This window comes from Takifugu flavidus, chromosome 3 (genome assembly GCF_003711565.1).
Source record: "Takifugu flavidus isolate HTHZ2018 chromosome 3, ASM371156v2, whole genome shotgun sequence".
Classification (NCBI taxonomy): Eukaryota; Metazoa; Chordata; class Actinopteri; order Tetraodontiformes; family Tetraodontidae; genus Takifugu; species Takifugu flavidus.
Window position 1 is genome coordinate 6,026,485 of NC_079522.1, and position 20,965 is coordinate 6,047,449.

The 20,965-nt window shown below is 44.7% G+C and overlaps 1 protein-coding gene and 2 long non-coding RNA genes across 3 annotated transcripts; 2 read left to right on the plus strand and 1 right to left on the minus strand.

The window, feature by feature from the left end:
- Positions 1 to 1,773, minus strand: LOC130523277 (uncharacterized). The gene is made up of 3 exons (XR_008949851.1): positions 1,672 to 1,773; positions 535 to 1,252; positions 1 to 459 (listed from the first exon to the last, which is right to left on the minus strand). It is a non-coding gene; the product is annotated as an uncharacterized LOC130523277 (long non-coding RNA).
- Positions 1,774 to 1,990: 217 nt separating this feature from the next.
- Positions 1,991 to 16,387, plus strand: ndrg2 (NDRG family member 2). Its single transcript, XM_057028358.1, has 16 exons — positions 1,991 to 2,227; positions 9,922 to 10,004; positions 10,523 to 10,564; positions 10,681 to 10,786; positions 10,860 to 10,980; positions 11,242 to 11,304; positions 11,391 to 11,451; positions 11,528 to 11,614; positions 11,694 to 11,750; positions 11,826 to 11,929; positions 12,013 to 12,051; positions 12,129 to 12,180; positions 12,262 to 12,309; positions 12,387 to 12,422; positions 13,045 to 13,096; positions 13,401 to 16,387. The coding sequence occupies exons 2-16, from the start codon at positions 9,933 to 9,935 to the stop codon at positions 13,562 to 13,564; spliced, it is 1,104 nt and encodes a 367-aa protein (XP_056884338.1). The 5' UTR covers positions 1,991 to 2,227; positions 9,922 to 9,932; the 3' UTR covers positions 13,565 to 16,387.
- Positions 10,011 to 10,386, plus strand: LOC130523279 (uncharacterized). The gene is made up of 2 exons (XR_008949854.1): positions 10,011 to 10,256; positions 10,333 to 10,386. It is a non-coding gene; the product is annotated as an uncharacterized LOC130523279 (long non-coding RNA).
- Positions 16,388 to 20,965: the final 4,578 nt, after the last annotated feature.

Here is a 20,965-nt window from a genome sequence, read left to right on the forward strand (position 1 = left end):
CACAGTGAATTAACCTTCATTTAACAATTGATAAAATAGTTCCACGTGCTTAAGATGAACAGTCTTTATGGTTCAATTCCAACAACAAAGAAAATTATGGATCCCTAGTCCAGCCGTCACAAAAGCCCTTCGGGGTACAGCTGGGTAGAGAGAGGGAACTATGCCAACTAGCTGTGGCAGAGGTCACTACAACTTTAAAGGAATCCACCATAAATACACACAAAGCTACAAACCCAAACCACAACACAAGGAAAACCTACATAAGTTTAATAGGACCTCTGCACCACTGCTGAGCCAACCTTCCTCCCCCCAAAATCCAAAAACGAAATCATGTATGCTAAAAAGGATTTCCGAGTAAGAAAAACAGAGCCGCTACTTTACGACTAAATGGAAACTGAGAAAAGCAAACAAAAACTAAGAGGCAAGGCAGGACAACCAGCGGCACAACACCCGGCAACTCTGAAAAGAAACAAAACCAACTGTTAATTACATAAACAGTAGCAAACAGAACACCCAAATGATGTTACGTTCTACCTGGGAAGGGTTCACTGAGGCCACACACACCGAACTGGACCGGAGCAATATCACACAGGAATACCACAGCCAGAGGATAAAGAGGGTGCCCAACCAAAATACTGAGGCATATACACAGACCCTCATCAGTAACCACAAATTAGCCACGCCAGGTGTCATCGGGGGCGTGCCACACACCTGCCGGGAACCACGGCAGACAAAATAACCAGACTGGGGTCGCGGGAGAGAAATGCGATACCCACATACCCAGTAACCATCCGGTTCCACTAGCTTTGGTCACGTTACCCAACGTGCCCTTTAATCTGACCTGGCTGAACAGCTGCTGCACCAAGATAAGCTGTTGTTGCGTCTGTAAAGTTCTCAGCCGATGCTGCGCACGTTTGTTTTTGCTAACCTGGTCCTGAAGTAGCGTGCTGACTTGTTTGAAATTAGTTCTGCCTGTCTGGCCAGGTCATTAAACAAAGACGTTAAACAGCCAGCGGACACTATTTCAGAACAAACTGATGTTTCTACTCTTCCCGGTTGGAATGAAGCTCTGGTGTGGTCATCCAATGACAAACCGGAGGGTGTCGCTCGGGGGAACGAGGCTTACGTAACGGCAGAACTGATGACTGATGTTCCGCTGCTCGGTAGCGCTGCGCCAGCACAGTCACAGCTGGAAAGGCTCGTCTCATGTTCATTTCCCCTCCGCTCCTGCCTGAGAGGACTCATTGTGTAGCTGGAACCAAAGGCCAAACCGTCAGCGTTAAATGTCAAATACAAACACAAATGCGGTTTATAAAAGACCCCGATTGATCACTCATGATAACCTGGCTGGTTGGCATTTTCTGCTTTGTTTTTCACTTTTTCTCAAATAGGGACACATTTAGAACTGTTTTATTTCAATATTTTCTTCCTCTACATTCAACGTCGTTGGGTTGCTCAGCTTCTCTTGTGCTTTCTGACAGCAAAATATTATCCAGAATATCTAATCTTCATCATTACCATCGTTTTTACAATGATTAAAGATGCATAAAAATATGATCTGAACAGGTTTCGGATGGTGTTGATGTTGGGCCCCCTGTGGTCGGGCTCCTGGGAGCCGCCCCTGCTCCCTTCCTGCGCTCCTTTCAACACTAGGTGTGTTTGTTTATTTACCTGCTGAGTCCGACCCGGGCGGGGACGTTCGGCCCCTCGGCCCTGCTGCTCGCTTTCTCGAGCTCAACCAGGGTGGACTGTACTAACTGGAGTCTCGGGCGGGGGGAGAAAAATGAAAACGTTCACTTGTTTGAGTTTAATTCATTAAAAATAACAAATCTTAACAGATCTGTATGATACATTTACTTGGGTTGAAGTGTCTTTTTAACGGATGTAGGTTTTTACACGGTTATTCGATCGCGCTATAAATTTTCCCCCTCCCCCAAACTCCATCTCTCCATCTTGTCTGTTTATTGACCGCTCCACATTGATTCCCCCCACCCCGTGCAGATATTGTCCTCCTGCTGGAGAGAGGAAAAACAACACTTGAGGGAAACTGGGGAAAGAGAAGGAGCGGACAAGAGAGGAGGTGGGAAAAAGTGAAATATCCGGCAATTCGCGGGGAGACGCGGGGACAGGTTGGGAAGAGAGCTGGACGGAATTCTGCAAGCGGAGCAGCAGACTCGACACTCATCAAAGTCTTCGCTTTTGTGCAAATTTCTTGCTTAGATTAAAGGTAAGTTTACATCCTTTAGTATCATATATGTGTTTAGACCCCCCCCCCCCCCCCCCCCCCACACACACACACCTTCCCTGTGTCCTAATACAGCAACAGCGCAGAAAGGCTGCAAAATAAGGACATAAAGGGAAAAAAGATGCGTTTTCGCGACTTTCGTGCGGGCATGTGCGTCGACCTGAACCAAGCCGACCTCTTTTGATGAGAATGTTGAAGTCAGCCAGTCCCCCCCCCTCCCTCCTCCTAATGTTTTCCTCCACGGTTGAAACCCCCCAAAGCACGCCGTCGGTCCCCCCGGAACCAAAATTCAGCCACAGGGCTCCAATTGGACACGCGAGTAGAATTTTGATTTATTTTGCATGCGCTCGAGTTTGGAGACGACTGCGTCTGTGTGTGCGTGTGTATTATTGACGCGCACATGTGGGACAGCCAGCAGCTCTTTGTCCCCCCCCCCCCCCTCACGCCGTGTCCCTCCACAATAATGACAGTTCACACCCACCGCGCAGAGAATATAGGCCAGTATTGACATTTTCAGTCCCCCGTGAACTTAAATCATAAATGACCCCCCTCCCGGGTGTCTGTCCGGTCCTCCACGCGCGTCATTGCGCTTCCTTTGTACAGATCAAAGCCGGCCGCTTTGCGGGGCTGAAGCGATTTCACGCGCAAATACCTGTTTTAATCGCGCAAAAAGGGCTTAAATGTTCATACCACTGTGCGCGTGTGTGTGTGTGTTTGGGGGGAGGATGTCCTGGTGTTTTTGGCGCGCCGGTTGGGGTGGTGCACTCTGTGTGGCAATGTCAAATGGAGGTGTGTCCGCTGAGTGCGTGTACACGCACCCCGCGGGCTGGAAGGAAATCGGAAGAGCAACGCTCCGCGTGGCCGGAGAGGCGCGTTCGGTGTCTCGCGGACAGACGTGCGCCGGAGGCATTCCATTTTCTTGCGCGTCGCGCGGGACTCAAGGACACCCACGCGCACGGGATCCACGCGCGCTTGCCAGAGCGAGTCCGCGCGCGGATTCTGTGAGTCATACCGCATTCTGAGACCCGCGAACCTCCCGCTGACAACAGACGCGCACGCGCGCCCGCAGACGCTCTGCAGACTGAGCTCTCCGGGAGAGGACGTCGGTGCGTCCTCCGTGTGTTGGTTTCATATCAGTTTTGGAAGTTTTGAAGTGTCCACATTTTTTTTAGGGAAACAAAACGTCCCAAATAAAAATCCCCGTTTTATCAGAAAGCCTCGCGCTTTTTGCTCGGTCATGTTTGCTGTGAGATAGCACTGTTTAAAGTACAGAAATATGTCCGTTAATCCGTCCCAGCTGGTGTCTGCAGACCCTCCGGGAACTATTCCGGAGTGTCTGAAGCTAGAAACAGTTGTCACAAATAGTTTTGAAGGGGTAAACTAGAGGAGGAGCTAAGCTTCTGCATTGTTAACCAATAATAGAGCTTGTTTAGAGTCTATTGACATCTAACCAGACAAAGGGGCAGCAGCAAATTAGCTCCGAGCCCCCTCTAAATGAGGGCAATACTTGCACGTTTCATACTGGTTGGACACTTCTAGAGTGTCTCTGTCCTCGTCTTCAATGGCTCTTTACGTGAGCCTTTTCGGAAAAACAATAGGACAACTTCTGCTGGAGTGAGGACGAGGTTAACTTTGTCTCTCAGGACAAACCTACGACTGCTGGAATTTACTCCTTTTCCTCTGGTTGTCAAGATACGAGGGTTATCGTGCTAGCCAGGGAAATAAATGATTTCTGAGTGTTCCTATGGATCCAGTTCACAATGACGGAGCGTTAAGTTAATAAGGATAGTGATGTTAAACCATTTGACCGCATTTCGTTGCCTCCCGGGCGCTGACTGTGTTGCCATGGTGGCTATTGACTGCAGTGACCCGATTGTGTTCATTCCATTTGCTACTGACAGTTTGCTCGCAAAAGCTCCCAAACCACATGTTCGCAAAGACGGGACACTTTCAGGTATGCTAGCCTCCACATGGTAGCTAGCCTCTACATTAGCAGCAGCTTTACGTCCAGTGGTCAGTTAGTCGGTGACGGCTGACCTGCCTTTGTGAGGTCGTAGGTTAGCTGTAAGGCAGTCGGATGCTAACAGAGCGGAAAGAAAAATATAGGTGTCATTCATTTTTTGAGATAATGAAAGAAACTGAGTAGACATTGCTAGCGTGTTTCTTTGGTCCAATGCTGGATGAATAAAATTGTAGAATGTTATGCATAATGTGATAAACCGTAAACCATGGCACTTATTTGTCATGTTACAAGTGTACTTGCTCTTTGTGTGACGGGAGTTTACTCAAGCATAATCCCACCGGCACCTCATCTGTTGACAGTCCCAATATTAGCATTTACTCCCACCGTGTTTGCCTAACCGGGGTTGGCCGGAGGTAAATACGACATGCTCGTCCTGCTATATTGGCTGAAGATCGCGAATGTATATGAAATAGAATAATTCTGCCCTGTTTTTGAGAGATCGTTCTCCAATGGTCACGTCAGAAGACACATCGTTGACATAGCTGTTGACAGGTCGGTGAACCGGGCCAGTGACCAGCTAAAAATGGACTTCTGAGAATTGCTTCAGAGGTTGTTTCAGGCCGCGGGAATATCAAACATCACCGTCGTGTCTGCAGCTGTGTTTAATAGCTTTGTTTACGTGATGATGCACACTTATCATATATGCTAGCAGAGGAGGAAATTTGTGCTGTTTCAAATCTAGAATTAAATTCCACTAAATTCAACAAACCCAATTCTGATATATCCAGTAATATTCAGTATTGCATTAAGATTTGATAAAGAAAACGTGAAAAAGGTGAAAAATAATATTCTAATACAGCTTGAAATATTTCTTTTAATCCTTCAAATGTCCTGTTGATGATAGTTGGGTATTTAAGAATCCAATAATTATTAATAATTATGTACTTCAAACTTCTAAAAGCTTTAGAAACATTCATTGGGCCCTTTGATCCTTTCATCTCAGCCAGAATATTTTTCGAAACGCTCCTAGAATTTGTGAAGCCGCTGCGATGTTTATGACGACAGGCGAGGCGTTGTGATTAAACTCCGCCCGTGCAGCCGAAGACAGGTCAGCTATTTTGATACGACTCCTGTTATATTTGGCACTCGCGTGAGTGAAGACGAGCACGTGACGCCAACGTGGAACAATCACACTCGCTGCCGAGGAGCCTCACCCCAGTCTAGTCTGACTAATCTTTTATTTCTGTGCCGTACACCGCGGCGCTGCGTATAGATTGAATCCCTACGTTTGCCGTGGGCGTCCCGGAGCGGGCCCCAGGATGGGGGTCAGTTCACCATGTACTGGTACTGTGTAGGTGTCTGAGCTTGGTAGTTTTGTGCTGCCATGTAGGTCACAGCATGTACGTTTTTGAAAGCGTGTGTATGTTTGTCAGCGGGGGGTCCTCCTCGCTCCTTTACCCCGATGGCCGGGGGCCAAAAACAGACCAGGCAACACAAAGCCCCGTCTGTTCCCACAAGCCCGAAGATCCTCTCAACACCCTATTTATAGGTAAAGTCTCTGGCCCAGCTCCGTTCATCTTTCTTTGATTTGGGGCGTTTTGTTGTGTCATCAGTAAAAACTCAACAATTTGACGACGATACTCGGATCTTTTTGTCAAACGGAACTGACCTGAATGCACCCGAAATGTGCATTCAATGCAGCGGCGCGGCGTGCGTTTGGTTCAGCGATTCCATGGAGCACAGTTATGTAATTTAGAGTGTTTGTCAATATAGATCGGGTGAAGGCAAGAAATAGGCCAAAAACACACACACTCCAGAGGTCATGCCTCCCCCACGTAGCATTTCCCTGACACGCATTCCAACATAGTAGCTTTGATGTAGCGTGTTCGGTATTAGCTTAGCTTTAGCTGGTGAAAACTTTCACTGTGGCTTTGTACTGATGGTGTATTTTGCAAAGAGCTGTCAATCTTAGCTCATGCTAATGGTGGCAACATCTGGATTAGCCTTTGCTTAAATGTGTGTGATTCCATGGTGTGTGTCTGGTCACAAATTTGTTGCCTTGCTACCATCATAGAGTCGTCAACAGAGTTTCATTGAACCACTTAGGCCTACGTGTCATTTTTCAAGGTCATCATTAGCTTAGCCTATTGTATCTGCACAACAGGTAAACAAAAGCCTCATGCAACCCTCATCCAAAACTTAAGCATGTGTGACAGAACTGTGTGAATACCCCCTTATCCATATCTGTAGCTGTAGAGGTTGGTAGCCATGATAGCAGAAGCACCATATCATCACAGGAAGGGTATCTCTTCACGATGGACTGACAGTTCTGTAACAATTTAAGCACACGTGTTTAGACATTGAATTAACATGGCTGTTATGCCAGTTTAGCGCCAACTCTGTTAATCCATACACAGCCTCAACAACTCCGCACCCGGATATGTCATGTAAGATGTATCTTTAAAGATATTCATGCTAACCCGTTTCCATTGTCGTTATTTATTTTGGACTAGTTTTAGTAAACTCAGATCACAACACCAAACACAAGCTCGCCCACCTGTCAGCAAATATGTCACAACAGTGAAGTCGTTTGTTTAAAATGCACTTCTGATGATTAGCTTATGAGCTCATTTTTACCGAGGCCTCATCAGGAGCCTGGTCATCTGAGCGGAGGCGATATCGCAATGGAAGAGAAACCGAGCGGCCTGTCATCGAAAAGAAGAAGCTAGCCGAGCAATGGAGGGCTCACAAAGATGTGCTGAGAGACGAGGAGGGAAAACAGGCTTTTCTCAGTGGCTCTTTCAATCCTGTGTTTGTGTTTTTCCTGGTGAACAAGGGTGAACCGCTTTGGCACATCCACCCCCTGTGGGACGCAGGGAGGGGGTGAGGGAAGGTTTTGGCCCCTCTTAAGGTCTCTATGGTGGCCTCTGTTGTGCCCCCCCCCACCTCTCTCTCTCTCCTTGGCTTCAGACATTTGTCGATCATGTCTTTGCTTTTCTGGTCTGGGGGCCATATTTTGTCCTAGCAACAGGTCCCCCAGATACCTCTGATGTTGCAGGTGAACCACAGTTGCTGCAAAGAGCTGCAGAAGAAAGTAAAATAATGCGGTCATGCATGAAACTAGAGTTTGGAATAATACTTTTAAAGGTAGTGTTTCAACAACAATAATGAATCGACTTTTAACACAGTAAACCAGACTCAACTGCATTAAAAGCTAAAGGTTACATAAAATCATAGCCATCATTTGTAGCTGTTATCATCAAACATTGAAGCAGGCGCATTTCTGTTAACTCTCAATTCTGTCTGACAATATTTCGTATGTTTCCGAACACAAAAAAATAACATTAGCAAAGCAGTACAAAGGGCAAAAGTGCAGCCAGGAAGGAAGGAAATCATGAAGAGATTAATCTCTTCATGATTTCCTTGATTGGGATTAAATTAATGCCTAACATGCTTTATTGTGGGCTGCATTAATCATAGTGAGTATTAGGAAAGCTGATCGATCCTTTTTAGAACATCTGTATGCTAACATAGCCTGCTACCCTCAGGCACCCAAAGCTTCGTTTTCTGTAATTTGTTTAAATCTTTTGCTTAACGTCATAAGGGTAAAACTTCGCTCAAAGCAAATTAAACGCTAAAATTAAAGCTCCATCACGCTGAGTCGCCTCTGTCTGCTGAACATCTCCAGCCTCTGACCTTTCAGCCCACATCCTGGATACAGGCGACCTTAATGCTCAGCGCCCTACTGTAGCACTCTGCTAATGTTAGAGTCTTTGTTCGGACTGGATCATCTCAAAGCAGGAAGAAATGGGCAACAGTAAACAAATAGTGTAGAGAGCGCCACCTACTGGTCCGGCGAGGTGTCATGGGATGGATGGCCGGAGATTGTAGAGAGGACGTCATTGTCCAATCAGGTTGGTGAGGCACGTTGTCCTCAGGGAGCTACTTGTTATAGCTGACTTGGTGTGAGGTCATGTGGGGGGGGTGCTTAAATGTCAGCGAGGCATCTGATTGCGAACGCGCTCGGAATCAAGCGCGGGCTCGTTTAGCCGGACAAATCTGATACATGAAACCCGCAACCTGTTTGGAGCAACAGATGAGCTGGACAACTGTTGATGGGCAGTTGCTGAAACGAGCTGAAGGCGGATCTTAGGCTTGTGGTGGCTTCTCCGTGCTTTGGTTGCGTATTTTTCTCTGGCTAACACACTATCTGCGGCCTCCTCCCCCTCTCGCTCCCCACGCTAGTCTGTCCTTTTCCCTCCGTCACGACGTTCCTGTTTCCGCTGGTGACAGACGGCGCCTCCTGTGCAGTTTAACAGTTATTGTACGCTCCAGATCACACTGACTCACAAAGTAGCAGGAGGGGGAGGAAAAAAAGGGTTGATGGAGGGAGTTAGGCCGATTAAAATGTGACAGCGTAGAGGGAGCAGATTAAATGGAATGGCAGCGTTCCGTGCATCGCTGTGGCTTAATGCGCAGCAGCGGTCATGTGACGGCTCTTTTTTCTTCCCGTCACCTTGACCACTTTTATGTCTCCCATGATGCTTTGCTGGCGTCTGTGGGCTTTGAGTAAACAAGAACAGAATGATCAGTGTGCTGCGGCTGTTGGTGAATTTCTGGAAAACGTTCCCACTTTGATGGACATTTATTGCTCACAGCTCCTCCGACCGTTTAAATGAGAGTTTCTGCCGGTATTGTGGAGATTTGCGCTCAGTCGGACAGAAATCCTCCAGCCACACCAACATGCACATGGAGTATTTATATACCCGCCGTCGGGATGTGCCAGAGGCGTAAAAACACTGTGGTCCAAGCTTGATATGTTAATCTTGTACATTTGTCTCAGGAATACGTGCAGCAGCGGGAAATAAAGCCCGATAAAAACCCTTTTTACGTTGTTCTGTTCAGACCAAAACAGCAGCGAAAATGGATGCGCTGTGCGTATTGCAGCCTCGCCATGGCAACAGAGGTTATTGGGAATAGCCAAGCATACTGCTGCAGGTCAGGACCGTCACAGCAGAATATTTTATGACCTTATCAAACCAAACTGACTTAGTTGTTAGCCTTTTTGGGATTGGCCAACAGGTGGCGGTGTTAGCAAAATTCAACTCCTAGCCTTTTTTTCTTTGGTTATTTCGTCGTAGTTGCATTTTAACCGTAGTTTAGCGATGTGTTTCCTGTGCGTGCATCAAAAGTTACAGCTTTAAATGCCAGAGCAGGCACGGCGCCGGATCCACCTGCGCCCCCCCCCTCCTCCATTTAAGAGGCTTTCACACTGCAGATGGCACAGGTGCATTCTGGGAAAGCATGTGCTGATGTGCATCACGATTACCTGATTTTCCACCACATTGGTATTGGAGCGCCTCTCGCAGCTCATATGCAAAATTGATTTGCCCCCGTTGCTATGTAACGGTCAGATGTGTTTCATCCTCGATTTTATTTCGTTTATGATTGTATAAACAGGTAAATAGGAGTTTTCCTTTAAGTCACGCCAGGTTAGTTACAGCTAAGTCACGACCGCATCGTGGTATTCTCAGGAAACGTCGTGTTTTTTGTGTCCACCTGCAGAGCCTCACCACTCACCTCTGCTGACAGGGATCATTAATTAACTCTCATCACGTCTCGGAGCTCCAGCGACGTCCCGGAGGAATAGATAAATGGCATTTAATCACTCTTTTCTTTATCGTTCCTCTCTTTTATTCCCTGCTTCTCTCAGGAGGCGACGCCATGACGACGGAAATGCAGGAGATCGCCATCACAGAGGACAAGCCTCTGCTCACGGGTCAGGCCGATGCCAAGGTCAGGCGCTCGTGCACGTCCCTGATGCATGCACAGATGTAGAAAAGGCTGAATATGGTGTACATGAGCACACACACACAGACACACACACACTGCAGCTGCAGTACTGTCTCAGATCTGTTTGACGTCAAAGCCTTGAGGCAGCAGCTCCTCTGCTCTGCTTTTGTTTTTGCAAATGTAGCGCAGCTTTACTACTGACACCTGCTGGACGATCAGCGGAACTACAATAATTCCAGCTGTAATTTCTTTATGGTAATGTACCAAAATCTGTAAATAATCTACAGCAGACGACTGTGAATGATAATGTGATGACCCATCCATGACACAGATGCAACAAACCTAAATTTTAAATGGAAATAAAGGAAAAAAAACTGGGGCACAACATCCATCCATCTTTATCCGGTACTCTCTTGATCTTCTCTTTCCTCCCTCATCTCACTCAGTTATTAATCCAGAGCTGCTGAATAAACCCATAAAAAGCAGCCAAACATACTTAAAAACTGTTGATGTTTTTCTAGGATGCTGAGCTGGCTGCCAGGATACTCCTGGATCAGGGGCAGGTGAGTGTCATCATTTTTCTCCTGTTTTCATTCATATCATCTGCGTGTTTCTGCCACACTGGAGGACAAATGTGCATTTTATGTCGAGGGTGTGAAATAAGTGTCTCCCCCTCCAGGAGCACAGCATCGAGACCCCTCACGGCGTCGTCCACGCCACCCTCCACGGCGCCGGCGCCACTCGCAGGCCCGCGATCCTGACGGTCCACGACGTGGGTCAGGACAGTAAGTGCTCCCTCCCCGCTGCTCCCTTCACACCTCTGCATCCCATTTACTGCCTGTTTCTCTCCCCCGACAGGTAAGAGCTGCTTCTCTACCCTGTTCAAGTTCGAGGAGATGCAGGAGATCGTGAAGAACTTCACCTTGATTCACATCGACACTCCGGGGCAGGAAGAGGGCGCCGCTGCCTACCCCGCAGGGTACGGCTTTATCAGCTGATGCTCTCAAGTGACCTTTTTAAATCCCTTCCTATAATCCCGTATCGTCTTTAATACCATCCGCCAGAGGTTTAAAGAAAAGATCTCCATCTCCTCATATACTTTGTCAAACTTTTCCTCTAGTGGATTAGCTCTTTTATGCCACCATTAGCAGCTGAATATCGCCACCTGGTGCCTCTCAAAGATACTTCGGTCTCTCAAACTAATAACGACTGTTGAGTTTATCTGTCTTGTGCGCCACAGTTATCAGTATCCCTCCATGGAGACCATAGCGGAGATGATCCCCACCGTCCTGCAGTTTTTCAAGTGAGTTCATTTTTTTATTTTCTATCAAGTGCTCCATTTTCCATCAAAACTGCTGCACGTCTTTAGTAATTCTGTCCTCCTCTCAGCATCCGCACAGTGATCGGAGTGGGCGTCGGAGCCGGAGCCTACATCCTCTCCAAGTTCACAGTCAGTGTCCCACCTGAGCTCACGTGATTTGGTCCTTGACCGTCTTGCTGACGTTTTGTCCTCTTGTCCTCCTCAGCTGGCCAACCCGGATTCTGTGGAAGGCCTTGTTCTGATCAATATCGACATCCAAGCTCGAGGGTGGATAGACTGGGCTGCTCAGAAGGTGCGTTTGTCCTCCTCCTGTCTCAGTATTTGGATGTATCCCCCTCTGACTCTACGTTCCCTCCCTCTCCTCCGTGTAGCTGAGCTCGGTGACGTCCTCCCTGACCGAACAGATCCTGACGCACCTTTTCAGTCAGGTACATGCAGCGGTAATAACATCAATGTAACAGGACATGGCCGCCGCCATTGCAAAAATGTTGGTTTTCCCGCAGGAGGAGATGTCGGCAAACACAGATCTAGTCCAGTCTCACAGAGACCGCATTTCCAAAGCCTCCAACCTGGTCAACATAGAGCTCCTGTGGAAAAACTACAACAGGTAACTTTGCCACCAATCAGCAGGTAAACTCAGATTTATACCCAACGACAGTCCACTGATGCGTTCCTCCTTTCCCTTTGCAGCCGCCGAGACTTGAACATTGACCGCAACAGCACATTTAAGTAAATATCCTCTGAATGTTCACAGTCTCTCTGTTGACGTGGAATCCTCCTCTTAATTCCTCTCCTGCCATCCTCAGGTGCCCGGTTATGTTGGTAGTGGGTGATCAGGCTCCATATGAGGATGCTGCTGTAAGCTTCACCTGCTGTTTTTATTTATGACTCTTCCTCCACCTTGCAGCGATTAAGTGTATTTCTCGTTGTGGCCACTAGGTGGAGTGCAACAGCAAAATGGACCCAACAACGACTTCATTCCTGAAGGTACTTTTCTGGTTTTTACCCCTTTTTTGGACCTTTTCTTGACGTTGTATTCACACGGCTCTCGTCTCTGTCGTCAGATGGCAGATGCCGGTGGTCAACCTCAGCTGACTCAGGTAACATCCCATTCAAACAGTCTAACTGTCAAAAGATCTTTTCCAACTTCATTTGTTGAATGAAATTGTGTAAATCTGGCTGTCTCCACCAGACTTATTAACTTATTATTTAATTTGTTGACATATTTGAGCCACAAATAGAGGGATAAAAGCATGACGTTTGCTGTTTGTAAGTTTGTAATTTTAAAGAAAAACCCTCAACAGTAACAAAAAAATCCATATTTTTTTATTGGGAACCACTATTTAGCAACATGAAATCTAAAAACATCTAATGCACTTCAAATAATAGAAAAACACCGAATCAGTGGTGTTCAGAAATGATTGTAGACACCCTGGATATAAAAGGATGATATTCAGATGTGATAACAGGAGAAATGGAGATGTTCCAACAACGATGGAAAACGCATCAAAATTCCTAGTTTTAGCACATTTTGTAGAAAAAAACGTATGTACATCATCCAAGTGCCTAAAAAGATACACATACAGTAGATGTGAATCAGGGACGGGTTCTACTCACTAGTCAAGTGTAAAATTGTTACATCTCCCAGCAGCCGTCTGATTAAACTTTTGGAAAATATTTAGTCTTGCAACACTATAAATGAGCATTTCTGTGTGTTTGCAGCCCGCAAAACTGACCGAGGCATTCAAGTACTTCATCCAGGGAATGGGATACAGTAAGTTTTCCATATCAGATCGTGATTCCCCTGACTGTCGACAAATCCCTAAAAAAGTCCAGGAATCCCGGTAGCAGCTATTATCTTTGTAGCTAAAGCATGATGGAGCTTAATCCTTTAGGGACACAGAGCCTCATTGTAATCCAGAAACTTTTCGGAAATCCTTCGAGCTGAGTAAATCCCACATAAACATGAGAGCAGATTAATTTATTCTGATGCAGCAAATTACTCATATCTGAAAATATCCGCAAGTGTTCTGGACGCTGTTACACGGCTACGTTTTCTGCTTCCTTCTTCTCCACAGTGGCTTCCTCTTGCATGACCCGCCTGTCGCGCTCCCGCACTACCTCCCTGTCTTCCTCCTACTCCATGGATGGGTCTCGCTCGCGCTCCCGCACCCTGTCCCAGGGCTCGCAGGGTGGCCAGATGCCTCCGAGCCCCTCCCAAACCATGGAGGTGTCCTGTTGAAGTGGGAGGGTTAGAAATTCGTCAGAAAGCAGATAAATAAATTGGAGAGAGTGAGAGAGTGAGTGATAAGGTGAAAGAAGACATGAAATAATACAGGAAGAAGACAAGTGGCTTACTTATTTGTCACAAACCAACTCTAACCCGGAGGGATGCACCGAGAGGGGGAGGGAGGATGAGGAACATTAAAACTTCCGCATTTTGCACCTCACACGATGGCCTCTTCCTCTCCTCACATTTTCCCATCAGCTAAGGTGGAAAGAGGCTGCTTTATAGCAAAAAAGGCTAGTAGAGATTAATAAATAAAGGTGTGAGGGGAATGATAAAAACCCATCCTCTCTCTCCCTCCGCCAGCGCCCATGTCAGCCCTTTAATTTAGCTAACGAAAGCACACACCTAACCTAAAATAACAACTTTAATCATAGCTGTTGATGGCAATGAGGATAGTGGAGAAGCTGAAAATGCTAAAGATGTAGTAGAATTTTTTTAAATAAATAACTATTGTTTATTACGCCATGAATTTTCAAAGGAATAGATAATTAAATATACAATACTAGCAGAGATGAATCTAATGATATGTGTGTCTTTTTGTGTCATTATTTTTGTAACCTGCCTCAGCAAGGAGCTGAAGCTACCTCATGTGGTATCAACCAATGAGAGCTGTTATGGTGACTGCTTCCTCCTTGCCAGGTTCCTCTGTCTTCCATTTTCCCTGTCTGTAAGGGACTGTTTTATTTTTCTCCAATAGATTTAAAGCAAACGGGCGGGAAGCTTCTTTTTTTTTGTCGGACTGCGTGGAAGCTGCATGCCCGTTATCATCCCATCTGAATTTTGGCTGGAGAGTCATTTTGTTTTGTACTCTGCTGACGAGTTGATGGGATTCGAATGTGTCTCTCACTGTTTTGTTTGAGTGTTTTTCTTTTGTTTGCTTGTGAAGGCCAGCGAGATTGAGGAGCTAGCGTTCTAACCCTAGTAAGTAATGCTTCCAACGATGATCCTGTCTTCTGATCCACTCTTGATTCTTTCTCAACGGGACGCTTTCACACCGGATACTTGCAGGAATACGGTTGTAAGAGCTATTTAGCTGTGCGACCAGGGATATTAGCCGAACCAACAGTGGCACATCTTGTGAATGCTAAAATATTTAGCAAACAAAAAGCATTTCTCCTCCCCCGACAGTCAAATCTCCAAGCGCTGCACTGTGCCTTTCTCCAAAGAATATACATTTATCTGGGTTTTCTCATTTGTTTAGTTTCCAAAAATTTGGAGCTAAAGTAGTCCCCTCTAAAAAGGAATGCTTCAGGTAAATAATTCTATAAAATTTGGATGAGTTTGTCCGGTGTGAAAAGTACCAGAGACATCACTCGGTAGCATTCTAGTTTTTAATTTCTGGGTGCATGTGTGGTCAGGAAGGATTATTGTGCTAATCAACTGGGTCAAAGCTCTTAGTCTTGCCCCGGCATGGATACCTCCGGACAAATCCAGCTTGCATACTTGAGTTTCGAGTGCATACATGTGATTTCTGAACGTGTGAAAGTGTACAAATCGTGTAAGCACAATTAATGCAGCAAGGAGGGCAAGGGGTCCAATGACAAAGTTGATAAACCCAGCTAGCATCAATGGAAGCCCCCCATCATTTGATAGCAATACACCAGCCCCTTCACTGCCAAAAAGCTGAAACAGAAGTATTTTTCAGAGGATGCAACATTTATGGAGATGTTGCTTTTTTTACATTCATAATTTGAGTTTCAACAGCCGGGACTGGGAAGTTGGATTTAGGTGTCGAATCCCATACAGTTACCAGACTTTTAAGATCGTGATTTCTGAACTTAATTTACTGGGGGAAAAGGATAACTAGTGACTAATTAACTGCCAGTTTAAAATATGTTAGCGCTAAACACTTCCACCACTAGAGGCGCCTGTCCTTAAGTTTCCTATTTAAAAAAAAAAAAAGTCATTTGAGATTTGTACCTTTCCAAAGTCTATTCCAATTTTCTGCTGACAAGCAGTTTTTACTCCCAAAACCAAGATGTTGGAGGGTAGTTTTTGGTTTTTAAGTAATTCCCCTAAAGCTTGCCACTGCCTTGCAACCACCAGACTGATCCTTTCATTGAAATGGCCTGTGTTTGGACCCCCTGATATTCACAGAGTGCATTTGTAGGCGCACATTTGTTTTCTGACGAGTCTCACCTGGGTTTTCGTTAACGGGCGTCAGTGTTTTTCATTTTTCGAGTCACCTGTAGGCTGCCTGTTTGATTCGCATGCTGTCTAGTGCTACTTTTCTGAACCTGCTGGACGAAAGCAGAGGCAGGGCGACAGTCTTAATGGTGGTGGGATAAAGTCAGCAGAGGCCTGGGGTAGCATGTTATGTTGTAACAGTGAAGGCAGCAACATCACCAAATAATGAGCGGAGACTCAAGAAGGATATTGCCAAATAAGGGAAATGGAGTGGTACTTTATTGTTGAGCTGAGCAGGGTTGTGTGACTGTGAATGTCCATTTTGTCTCTGAATTTTTACTTTGATACTTTGTCAGTTTTCCTTTCCCCTATTTGTTTTTTTGAAACTTATTTTTTTTATTTTGTTCGATCTCTGTGACGTGTTAGTTTACTGTCCTGATGTGCTCACAAATTAGTTAACTGTGTGATAGTTCTCGTGTAACTTTTTTAGCATTAGCTCTGATAAAGGACAATAATATAATTAACAAGAAAAGAATATTAATATTAAGGAAAATACAATCAGATTTACTTGTGTGGCTACGTTCTCTGTGTAAAACAATGGACAAACTAAAAAAGGTAAACGTAAATATTAATAAAACTTCAGAAACATTTTGTGTCTCCTGTCTTTAATATGTAACATTATGCCAACTTATAATAACAAATAATAACAAAACAATATGCCATTTATCAAGGAACAAGGATCTTTTTCTTTAGTCTTTCGTCCTTATTTGGATTTAATTTGCTCACATATTCCTGAAAAAAAATTAAATATCTTTGACAAAAAACCACCCAATGAGAAGGCTGTGTCTAAGGTGTAGATGTAGGGCAGACCCAGAGACTGAAGACCAAGAAGTTCATGGGACATGTCAAAGGATGCGTCGGACATAAGTTGGAGAATCTTCAGCGGATTTTTGCAGTTTGCAGCCAACAAGATCCGTGAGGGCAACCAATCCACTAATGGTACCAGAAAGGAGACCATGGCCCTATCTACTTTTACAACACTCCCCATGGCTCTAGCCCTGTCTAATTTCTTCAAGGCCACATCAATGTTTTCCTTTAAAGCCATGAACACTTTTTGTCTGGTTTTCATGTGATGGTCAAGCCTGCTGATTGAAGGTTCAGGGTTGGGCTCGAGCTGTTTGTAGCATCTTTCAGTGAACTTGGTCTGGTTCCAGTATAGTTCAATGGACACCCGCGCCTGTTGCAGGTCTTCCATAGCTTGCCTAATGCAGTTCTGATCCTGAGGTTTCATTTGGAGTAAATGTGCAAATGCACGGTTGTAACATGCAAATGCTGCCCAGCAGGGGTCTTCCAGTATGGCCTTGGTGTACATCAGGATACTTTGTTCAAAAAGGCCCCTTTTCAGCAGCTCGTTGCCAGTGGCAGTATAATAATGCAGATTTGATAAGGGGGATTCACCTTTTTGGAGCTGTCCTCTCGCAGTGTCCAGGTCTGTGCTGAGTTTTTCATCCAACTTCTCAGTGGAATCATTGTCTTCACTGTTGGTGAGTAGCCAGAATCCCCAGTATTCATTCAGTGCGGAGAGCTCTAATTTAGAGGAAGTTGCTGGCATTTTATCTCGTGCACTTAGGAACTTTTGAAACAGATGTTCTTTCATTTTCATATTTGGGATGTCTTGCTCCAAAAGGGTAGAAAGCCTTTTAGCTGCAATCTGATCCCTCCGATTTTTGACCTTGTTTATCTCCAAATCCGAGGTGTTGCTTAAACTGGAAACCAGTGCCTGCCGTAGCAGTGAGGTGTCCTTGCATTGAGTTCTCAGAAAGAGTTTAAAGATCAACACAAATTCAGCTCTATGACATGATTTAAGGTTTAGTGCATTTTCCCATTTTCCCCCCAAAGATATCAATTTTCTCAAGAGAGACAGACATTGAAGTTGCTCTGGCAAATGGCTGCGACAGACAATGAGTTGAGCCGACCCCGGAGATCCTTGTCTTGCTGTGCGACCAAATGCCTGAGCTTCAACACGGCTGTTTTCAGGCAGGAACGTCAGAACAACAAACAAACCTCCATCTGCCTTTACCTGATCGCTAACCTTAAAATCGGTGCCACGACCAGCAAGATTTGTTGCTATGATGATGTCTCCTCCCATAAGTTCTTTTGCAAAAATTTCTCTGTTGTCCATGTTGTTGCTGACAAAAAGCTTTGCTTCTTTATCTCTGAGAGATCTTTTAATGGTCTTTGCTTGTCTGATTGTCTCACAGATGACCAAAGCTGCTCTTTGGCCCCTGTAACATGTGCCCATGATTTGTGCTGAGACAACATTGCGGATTGTCTCTATCCATTTTGTTTCCTCATCTACAATCACTCCTTCCACTTCAAAAAACTTTTTTCGTTTGAATACAGGTATCTGACAGGTCTTGATACCATAGAGCTTTTCCAAGGTTTCCATCTCTGCTTGTTGGCCAAGTGTACCAGTGAGGCCAAAGATCTCAGCTCCATACTTTTGCAGTAAGCCAACATTGGACATGTAGTTTGAGATGGGTATCATGTTGCTTAACTTCAACTTGTGTTTCAATTCAAGAAACTGGTGCAACCCATCTGACCACTTCATGAAGTTTTCAACAACACCTGTGGAGTTGTAATCAACCGGCACGATCCTCTGCCCTTCCAAGACATACTCGTGGTCCTTGGTCATTTTTTGTGCTTTCAGTGCATTTCTGATCCAAACGTTGATTTTGGAGCGCACCAGTCCTGACAGAAAGCCAGGCACGTAACAGCAGCGATCATCTCTTGTCAGTTCACATGGTGTAAAATGCAGTGAATTTTCAACTTCTTTCTTTATAGTTTTCAGGATTCTTTGTTCATCCCCGATGATGGTCTCAGCGTCATTTTTACTGTATTTGTTGACGACGGTCCATATGAATGCTAACAGTGAATTAAGATGTTGTAATGCTGGCATGTCTTTACCCATGTAGATAACATGAAGAGCCTTATCGAGCATGATGGAATCTTCTTCATCCACAATTGCACACAGAGATTTTCTCTGCCCAAATATGTCTGTCCGTTCACAAACCTGTGTCAGATAGTCTCCAGCAAATTTGTCAGCAGTACCATAGACAACCTGACACTTATAACAGTTTTGTAAGCTAGGTATATCATGCTTATTGGTGTTGCAGTCCACACTGATTTTTAAGGTACTGAAAAGTTTCTTCCAGTCTTCCATGTCTCTTTCTGCAAGGATCGGTGAGCTGCTCAGTATGTGCACAGTTTTCCCTTTCATGGCTTTGAAGGCTGCAAACATTGCCACGATGCAGGACTTTCCCTCTCCCGTGGCAACCTGAATAAACTGTCCGGTTTTGGAAAGAGCCATAATACACCAGCTCACCATCTGCGTTAGTCGTGGGCGAAACTGAGCTCTTTCTGCAGCCCTACAGAGCCTCAGCAAGTCTCCTTCAGTGCCAGAGAGCTTTGCAATAGTTTTTGAACAAAGGACATCATAGACGGATGACACAGTACCTTCAACTTTACTGAGAAGTGCCTCGTTGACATGGTTCAACTTTGTTTGTCTGATTTCCTCAATAATCTCACGCAACTTCTTCTCCTCCTCTTGAGAAAAATAATCCTTGAGCATTCCATCGGTCACAGCTGCGTCGCGGACCACTTCAACAGCTGTCCCTTTGTGACATTTCCAGGTAGGAGTGATGAGATTAATCTCCATCAGGTGTAGGATCTCTAACAGCCATGGTAGAAGTTGAGATCTTTCCAAGTGTGCCGAATCAAAACGTTCCAGAAGAGCGAGAAACAGGTCAGCGGCGTCTGTCGGACTCCAACTAACACTTGTTACAAGCCTTTGCAACTTGTCGAGAAGGACCTTTTCTTTACTGTTATTGAAAGCATCCGGGATAATGTCCTGAAGTACATCCATATCCATGATCGATTTTGTAGAAATAGTCAATATTTAATTAAAGAATCATAGATTCCTTTAAACATATCAGGAGAAACACTCAGCTGGTGTAGGTGTGGATGTACTAAAGGTCGAGATCTGGACTTTTATAATATTTTAACTTTTAGTTTCTCTTTGATAACCCTGCCCAGGTACATCCCCTGGGGAACTCCCTCATCTGTGCTGATGTTTTATGGTCAATTTACTTTAAATGGTGTTGTTTTTCTCCAGCCATTCAAAGTAACAGGGACAATACATGAACTACAGTAGTCTGAAAATATAAATGGAATATAACTGAAACAGAACAGAAACAGAAAGTATGATAAAACAAAAAACTTCATCCTTTTGATTTCTTTGTTGATATACTAGCCAAGCAGAAATTGTTTTCCTACAGGCATTTCTTTGAAGACATTTCGTTTCTCGGAAATCCTGTGACAGAAGAGAATCCTGAAGATTAACTGAAAGGATGAGAAAAAATGAAATATGAAAAAGGAGTAACATTTTAGGTGCCAAAAACACTTTCAATAATGTGAGTTGGCAATTTTATGTAAACACAAAAAGAGTCTCTCATAAAAGTAAGCACAGGGCTGCATATCTTAAAAGGTTTACGATCATTAAAAAAAAATGATCGCCCCAGTGGGCCAGTGTCAAGTAGAGGCTGTTCAACATGTTTTCCAGCCCCTTCACATAGATGGTCAACCAGTCCTGCCACCTGTTGTCTAGTTGTATGGTTGACTTGATATTCGACCCAGCTCATCAACACATCCTCTGGGTAACTGTTATTCAGGGCCTGTTGATTCTGCTGTTACTGGACGGACTGGACCGGTACTAGGATGTACTATTGTACATCATCACATATTTGAATAACCAAAAGAAAGAAATCTCAGAAGTAAAAATAATGTCAATAGAAGAAAGAACATTCTTTCAGAAAAAGGATTTATCTAACACATATCTCCTGCATATGTTAATTCAGAAGATGATGTAAATAAAACTGATGGCCGACTGCATGCTCTCAAAGGGCCGCAAATGGCCCAAAGCCTGTATGTTTGTCTGGGCTTCTCTAATTAGCAAATTATAACGAGATGAACAGAATATGGGATAGTTTGGAAAATATATTACAGCCCCCCTCAATTTCAAAACCTCTTAAAAATTTGATTAAATGATAGGGTATAATTCAAATGTTCAGTAACCATTAAGCTGAAGATGAAATATCTTCATACATTTTGAAAAGTCAGATTTTATTTAACATGTCTCCAAATAAGGATTTTTTAGCTTGTTTTTCA